Source organism: Oncorhynchus keta, chromosome 10 (genome assembly GCF_023373465.1).
Source record: "Oncorhynchus keta strain PuntledgeMale-10-30-2019 chromosome 10, Oket_V2, whole genome shotgun sequence".
In the NCBI taxonomy this organism is placed as follows: domain Eukaryota; kingdom Metazoa; phylum Chordata; class Actinopteri; order Salmoniformes; family Salmonidae; genus Oncorhynchus; species Oncorhynchus keta.
This window is the reverse complement of record NC_068430.1, coordinates 67,969,166-67,977,152: the sequence shown is the minus strand read 5'-3', so window position 1 is coordinate 67,977,152 and position 7,987 is coordinate 67,969,166. Positions and strand designations below refer to the sequence as shown.

General features: G+C 48.3%; 1 protein-coding gene across 1 annotated transcript in view; it reads left to right on the top strand.

Annotated features, from left to right (window-relative positions):
• Positions 1-293: 293 nt before the first annotated feature.
• LOC118389294 (septin-9-like) overlaps positions 294-7,987 on the top strand; it is a 105,262-nt gene continuing 97,568 nt past the window's right edge. Inside the window, exon 1 of the mRNA XM_035779197.2 lies at positions 294-429. Coding sequence (XP_035635090.1) covers positions 405-429 — 25 coding nt within the window. The 5' untranslated portion in view covers positions 294-404. The remainder of the gene's footprint in view (positions 430-7,987) is intronic.

Genomic DNA, 7,987 nt, shown 5'->3' with positions numbered 1-7,987 from the left:
CGGATGATGTCATGCATAGAAAGCCGAACACTAAAATAACAGCGTGTTCATAAGTGGGACGTGCGTAAAAGGCACATCAACATCCATTCGTGCCACTGATGCACCCGTGATTCCGTATGCACGCTATTGTGGTCTGAAACTTGGAGCATCCCACGAAGTGCACATCAGGCTTGGTGAAACATTCAGTGACAATAAATAATACAGGCTAGGTTACGATAGTTCGAGTAGGCTACTAGGCTACTCGATGGTTTGAATTGGGATACGGCGAACGGTTACGCATGAGCCGCGGCAACAGTTAGAACAGTGAAAGGACAAGCGTGATCTAGTACAAGAATACTTGGACGAATACTCTATTCATTTGTTGGGGGAAAACGTTGACTAATTGTCGCCCAAACGACCAGAACATGAAGAAAAGTCCTGCGAATTCAGGTATGTTGGGAAATGTGTTATTATTGTGGAATACACTATTGTGCGCCCACCCCTCAATTCCAAGTTGCTTTATTTCCACGAGATCTTGAAGGCTTGTTGCAGATGATGTGCTATGTTTGAGTGCATGTCTGTCTACTATGTACTTTCAGCACTTAGTTTGATTCCTTTGTATTTTAATTATTTTAATTTGAACCCATTTTATGTACATTTCTGAATACATTTTCGTTTAATGATCTATAGGCTAGTGTTTTTCCCTACATGTCTACATGTGTACCATATGCCTGGATTTCCCTGTATTTTCATTACTTGCATGACTTGTCATTAGACAAATCAAAGAGCCTAAACTTTAACACAGAGAGAGGTACAGGTCAGTCACCTTTATTCTCTTTCTCTCCTTTTTAGTGAGACTCTCTCCTTTTATTTATTTGATCTTTCTGTCTCTTTTTACATTTTTCTTCTCTCCCCTCTGACCAGTGTGTGTATGCAGACTGAGTGTTCTCCATCTAGAGGAGAGCCTCCTGGACTTCTCTCGACATTAAGGCCTCTGCCGGTCCTATTATGCTTCATCCCTTTGTCCTTCTCCTTCCTGCTCTCTATGGCTGTGATGTGCTGGCCCTCTCTAGGCTGTGCTCTATTAATACACATAGTGGTGTGTGTGTGTGTGTGTGTGTGTGTGTGTGTGTGTGTGTGTGTGTGTGTGTGTGTGTGTGTGTGTGTGTGTGTGTGTGTGTGTGTGTGTGTGTGTGTGTGTGTGTGTGTGTGTGTGTCACAGCATACCTCTGCTCACTGGCTCCTCTCAGACCCCATCTGTGCTTCCCACTCGTTCCCAACGTTCAGGACCACAGGACGGGCTCCTGGGATCAAGTGGATCAGAGAATCGGAAAATAACACATGCTGATGCCAAAGTGTTTTTTAGTGTGTTGGGATTCATGCTCAGATTACAGTTGGCAATACAGCACAAATGGATCAGGGACCAGGCTAAGCATCATTAAGTCAGTGTGTGACCTTTCAGATGGAAGGAGAATGGCCTTTAAAGCAGGACCTTTTCCTACATAGCATTATCCTCAGCAGTTTATGGAGTGCTTTGAGTGATTATCACTGTATGTCGGCTCCTGGGAGAGCTCTGATACTGATACCAGCCCTCTCCTAGTGGTGGTGTTGAGACAAACCAGACAGCCTGTCCCAAAACACTCACTAACCCTTCTCCTTGGGCTTATCCTTTCGATGTTAAATCTGTAGGTTGTTAGCAATATGGTGGAAGGTCCCCCACTACACTGCTGAAACCTCGAGAGCCTTCAGATCTGCTTATACTGATACCAGTGCTCTGTTTGTGAGGTTGAGACTAGAGGTCGACCGATTAATCGGAATGGCTGATTAATTAGCGCAGATTTCAAGTTTTCATAACAATCGGAAATCGGTATTTTTGGACACTGATTTGGCCGATTTTTTTAGAAACTGTACATTTGATTTGTTTTACACCTTTATTTAGTCTTTATTTAACTAGGCAAGTCAGTTAAGAACACATTCTTATTTTCAATGACGTCCTAGGAACGGAAGGATAACTGCCTCATTCAGGAGCAGAACGACAGATTTTCACCTTGTCAGCTCGGGGGATTCAATCTTGCAACCTTACAGTTAACTGGTCCAACGCTCTAACCACCTGCCTCTCGTTGCACTCCATGAGGAGACTGCCATTTACGCGAATGCAGTAAGCCAAGGTAAGTTGCTAACTAGCATTAAACTTATCTTATAAAAAACAATCAATCAATCATAATCACTAGTTATCTACACATGGTTGATGATATTACTAGTTTATCTAGCGTGTCCTGCGTTGCATATAATCGATGCGGTGCGTATCGTTGCTCCAATGTGGACCTAACCATAAACATCAATGCCTTTCTTAAAATCAATACACAGAAGTATATATTTTTAAACCTGCATATTTAGCTAAAATAAATCCAGGTTAGCAGGCAATATTACCACGTAAAATTGTTTCACTTCTCTTGTGTTCTTTGCACGCAGAGTCAGTGTATACAGTATGCAACAGTTTGGCCCGCCTAATTTGGCAGAATTTTATGTAATTATGACATAACATTGAAGGTTGTGCAATGTAACAGGAATATTTAGACTTATGGACGCCACCCGTTAGATTTAAAAACGTAACGGTTCCGTATTTCACTGAAAGGATAAAAGTCTTGTTTTCAAGATGATAGTGTCCGGATTCGGCCATATTTCCCATCCCTGTGGTTAGGGCTGCTCTATTTCCCATCCCTGTGGTTAGCACTGCTCTATTTCCCATCCCTGTGGTTAGGGCTGCTCTATTTCCCATCCCTGTGGTTAGGGCTGCTCTATTTCCCATCCCTGTGGTTAGCACTGCTCTATTTCCCATCCCTGTGGTTAGCACTGCTCTATTTCCCATCCCTGTGGTTAGGGCTGCTCTATTTCCCATCCCTGTGGTTAGCACTGCTCTATTTCCCATCCCTGTGGTTAGCACTGCTCTATTTCCCCTCCCTGTGGTTAGGGCTGCTCTATTTCCCATCCCTGTGGTTAGCACTGCTCTATTTCCCATCCCTGTGGTTAGCACTGCTCTATTTCCCATCCCTGTGGTTAGCACTGCTCTATTTCCCCTCCCTGTGGTTAGGGCTGCTCTATTTCCCCTCCCTGTGGTTAGGGCTGCTCTATTTCCCATCCCTGTGGTTAGCACTGCTCTATTTCCCATCCCTGTGGTTAGCACTGCTCTATTTCCCATCCCTGTGGTTAGCACTGCTCTATTTCCCCTCCCTGTGGTTAGGGCTGCTCTATTTCCCATCCCTGTGGTTAGCACTGCTCTATTTCCCATCCCTGTGGTTAGCACTGCTCTATTTCCCCTCCCTGTGGTTAGGGCTGCTCTATTTCCCCTCCCTGTGGTTAGGGCTGCTCTATTTCCCATCCCTGTGGTTAGGGCTGCTCTATTTCCCATCCCTGTGGTTAGCGCTGCTCTATTTCCCATCCCTCTGGTTAGGGCTGCTCTATTTCCCATCCCTGTGGTTAGCGCTGCTCTATTTCCCCTCCCTGTGGTTAGCACTGCTCTATTTCCCCTCCCTGTGGTTAGGGCTGCTCTATTTCCCCTCCCTGTGGTTAGGGCTGCTCTATTTCCCATCCCTGTGGTTAGGGCTGCTCTATTTCCCATCCCTGTGGTTAGCGCTGCTCTATTTCCCCTCCCTGTGGTTAGCACTGCTCTATTTCCCCTCCCTGTGGTTAGGGCTGCTCTATTTCCCCTCCCTGTGGTTAGGGCTGCTCTATTTCCCCTCCCTGTGGTTAGCACTGCTCTATTTCCCATCCCTGTGGTTAGCACTGCTCTATTTCCCCTCCCTGTGGTTAGGGCTGCTCTATTTCCCCTCCCTGTGGTTAGGGCTGCTCTATTTCCCATCCCTGTGGTTAGGGCTGCTCTATTTCCCATCCCTGTGGTTAGCGCTGCTCTATTTCCCATCCCTCTGGTTAGGGCTGCTCTATTTCCCATCCCTGTGGTTAGCGCTGCTCTATTTCCCCTCCCTGTGGTTAGCACTGCTCTATTTCCCCTCCCTGTGGTTAGGGCTGCTCTATTTCCCTCCCTGTGGTTAGGGCTGCTCTATTTCCCATCCCTGTGGTTAGCACTGCTCTATTTCCCATCCCTGTGGTTAGCACTGCTCTATTTCCCATCCCTGTGGTTAGGGCTGCTCTATTTCCCCTCCCTGTGGTTAGGGCTGCTCTATTTCCCATCCCTGTGGTTAGGGCTGCTCTATTTCCCATCCCTGTGGTTAGCGCTGCTCTATTTCCCATCCCTCTGGTTAGGGCTGCTCTATTTCCCATCCCTGTGGTTAGCGCTGCTCTATTTCCCCTCCCTGTGGTTAGCACTGCTCTATTTCCCCTCCCTGTGGTTAGGGCTGCTCTATTTCCCCTCCCTGTGGTTAGCGCTGCTCTATTTCCCATCCCTGTGGTTAGCACTGCTCTATTTCCCATCCCTCTGGTTAGGGCTGCTCTAATTCCCATCCCTGTGGTTAGCGCTGCTCTATTTCCCTCCCTGTGGTTAGCACTGCTCTATTTCCCTCCCTGTGGTTAGGGCTGCTCTATTTCCCCTCCCTGTGGTTAGGGCTGCTCTATTTCCCCTCCCTGTGGTTAGGGCTGCTCTATTTCCCCTCCCTGTGGTTAGGGCTGCTCTATTTCCCATCCCTGTGGTTAGGCTGCTCTATTTCCCATCCCTGTGGTTAGCACTGCTCTATTTCCCATCCCTGTGGTTAGCACTGCTCTATTTCCCATCCCTGTGGTTAGGGCTGCTCTATTTCCCCTCCCTGTGGTTAGGGCTGCTCTATTTCCCCTCCCTGTGGTTAGGGCTGCTCTATTTCCCATCCCTGTGGTTAGCGCTGCTCTATTTCCCATCCCTCTGGTTAGGGCTGCTCTATTTCCCATCCCTGTGGTTAGCGCTGCTCTATTTCCCCTCCCTGTGGTTAGCACTGCTCTATTTCCCCTCCCTGTGGTTAGGGCTGCTCTATTTCCCCTCCCTGTGGTTAGGGCTGCTCTATTTCCCATCCCTGTGGTTAGGGCTGTTCTATTTCCCATCCCTGTGGTTAGCGCTGCTCTATTTCCCCTCCCTGTGGTTAGCACTGCTCTATTTCCCCTCCCTGTGGTTAGGGCTGCTCTATTTCCCCTCCCTGTGGTTAGGGCTGCTCTATTTCCCCTCCCTGTGGTTAGGGCTGCTCTATTTCCCATCCCTGTGGTTAGCACTGCTCTATTTCCCATCCCTGTGGTTAGCACTGCTCTATTTCCCATCCCTGTGGTTAGCGCTGCTCTATTTCCCATCCCTGTGGTTAGCACTGCTCTATTTCCCATCCCTGTGGTTAGCGCTGCTCTATTTCCCATCCCTGTGGTTAGCACTGCTCTATTTCCCATCCCTGTGGTTAGCACTGCTCTATTTCCCATCCCTGTGGTTAGCACTGCTCTATTTCCCATCCCTGTGGTTAGCGCTGCTCTATTTCCCATCCCTGTGGTTAGCACTGCTCTATTTCCCTCCCTGTGGTTAGCACTGCTCTATTTCCTATCCTGTGGTTAGCACTGCTCTATTTCTCTATTTCCCATCCCTGTGGTTAGCGCTGCTCTATTTCCCATCCCTGTGGTTAGCACTGCTCTATTTCCCATTTCCCTATTTCCCTGTGGTTAGCACTGCTCTATTTCCTATCCCTGTGGTTAGCGCTGCTCTATTTCCCATCCCTGTGGTTAGCGCTGCTCTATTTCCTATCCCTGTGGTTAGCGCTGCTCTATTTCCCATCCCTGTGGTTAGGTCTGCTCTATTTCCTATCCCTGTGGTTAGCACTGCTCTATTTCCCATCCCTGTGGTTAGCACTGCTCTATTTCCCATCCCTGTGGTTAGCGCTGCTCTATTTCCCTCCCTGTGGTTTTCGGGCTGCTCTATTTCCTATCCCTGTGGTTAGCGCTGCTCTATTTCCCATCCCTGTGGTTAGCGCTGCTCTATTTCCCATCCCTGTGGTTAGCACTGCTCTATTTCCCATCCCTGTGGTTAGCACTGCTCTATTTCCCATCCCTGTGGTTAGCGCTGCTCTATTTCTGATCCCTGTGGTTAACGCTGCTCTATTTCCCCTCCATCCCTGTGGTTAGGGCTGCTCTATTTTTCCCCCATCCCTGTGGTTAGCGCTGCTCTATTTCCCATCCCTGTGGTTAGCGCTGCTCTATTTCCCATCCCTGTGGTTAGCGCTGCTCTATTTCCCATCCCCGTGGTTAGCGCTGCTCTATTTCCCATCCCTGTGGTTAGCGCTGCTCTATTTCCTATCCCTGTGGTTAGCACTGCTCTATTTCCCATCCCTGTGGTTAGCACTGCTCTATTTCCCATCCCTGTGGTTAGCGCTGCTCTATTTCCCCTCCCTGTGGTTTCGGGCTGCTCTATTTCCTATCCCTGTGGTTAGCGCTGCTCTATTTCCCATCCCTGTGGTTAGCACTGCTCTATTTCCCATCCCTGTGGTTAGCACTGCTCTATTTCCCATCCCTGTGGTTAGCACTGCTCTATTTCCCATCCCTGTGGTTAGCGCTGCTCTATTTCTGATCCCTGTGGTTAACGCTGCTCTATTTCCCCTCCCTGTGGTTAGGGCTGCTCTATTTCCCATCCCTGTGGTTAGCGCTGCTCTATTTCCCATCCCTGTGGTTAGCGCTGCTCTATTTCCCATCCCTGTGGTTAGCGCTGCTCTATTTCCCATCCCCGTGGTTAGCGCTGCTCTATTTCCCATCCCTGTGGTTAGCGCTGCTCTATTTCCTATCCCTGTGGTTAGCGCTGCTCTATTTCCTATCCCCGTGGTTAGCGCTGCTCTATTTCCCATCCCTGTGGTTAGCGCTGCTCTATTTCCTATCCCCGTGGTTAGCGCTGCTCTATTTCCCATCCCTGTGGTTAGCGCTGCTCTATTTTGCATCGCTGTGTTACAGTGGGGGGGTTCTTCTCTCTCATCTACCCTCCTCCTCAGTCTTCCATTACTAACAACCAGTGGACATAGATATTATTCAATATTTTCTTCCACACAGAGGAAGACTTTTGTTTTGTGTCTGATGTCGCCTATGAATGCAAGGCCAGGGAATCTTCATCTGGACAGAGGCCTCTGTCTGTCTGTCTGTCTGTCTGTCTGTCTGTCTGTCTGTCTGTCTGTCTGTCTGTCTGTCTGTCTGTCAGGGATACACATCAAGAACTAATGGGCTGGATGTACCTATGTTGTTGCCTATTTCCCAGTAGCAAACTCCAAATGAAAGCGTGGTGGGAGCTCAGCTGAGTAAATGCACTCCCCATCTCTCTCTCTGGACATGTGAGCGAACCCAGTCAGCTGCACTGTACACTGACTCCTCTCAGGATTTGTCCGCACACTGAATGGACCTTTTGTGCTGAGGAGTTGCTCAAGGGAGTGTTATGAGCTTGTTACACTTGCTATTTTTTGATGCTGGCCTCCATAATGAAGTGGGTGTCAGGTCTCTGATGTGCATTAGCAGCAAGCCTTTCAAAGACTTATAGCGAATTAAATGGATCGGTGAAGCGTAACGTCCCCATCAGCATGGTTTGTCATCAGGAAAATCGTTATCCTGACCTACAGCGATTTATATTCTAGTCTTCAGCTAAGTTAGTACTAACAGGAAAGAGAGACCAGAAATACATGTATTGTTAGTGCGTATGAGTTACTAATCTGTAACAGTGTTTGTGTTTGTCAGATTATTTGTGTGTGGTGTAGTCGTTCCTAATGGGGCAGCACTCCCGGTGATGTCATTGATGTGAGGAAGTGACAAATTATCTCATATGTCGCATCGGGGTCAACTGGGACCGCTAGGCGTCTCTGGTTCCTGGGCACAGACAGTTGAAAGTAGGGCAGAGTCTCTCAACTCTGGTTCAGGGTACCCCCACACAGGGAGTGCAGGCTTTTGTTCAAGCCAAACACTAACTCTTGAATCAATTCATCAACGAGCCATTGACCAGTTGAATCAGGTGTGTAAGTGCAGAATCAGATTAGTGCTGGGCTGGAACAAATGCCTGAATACTGTGTGAGTGTCCCCTAGACCA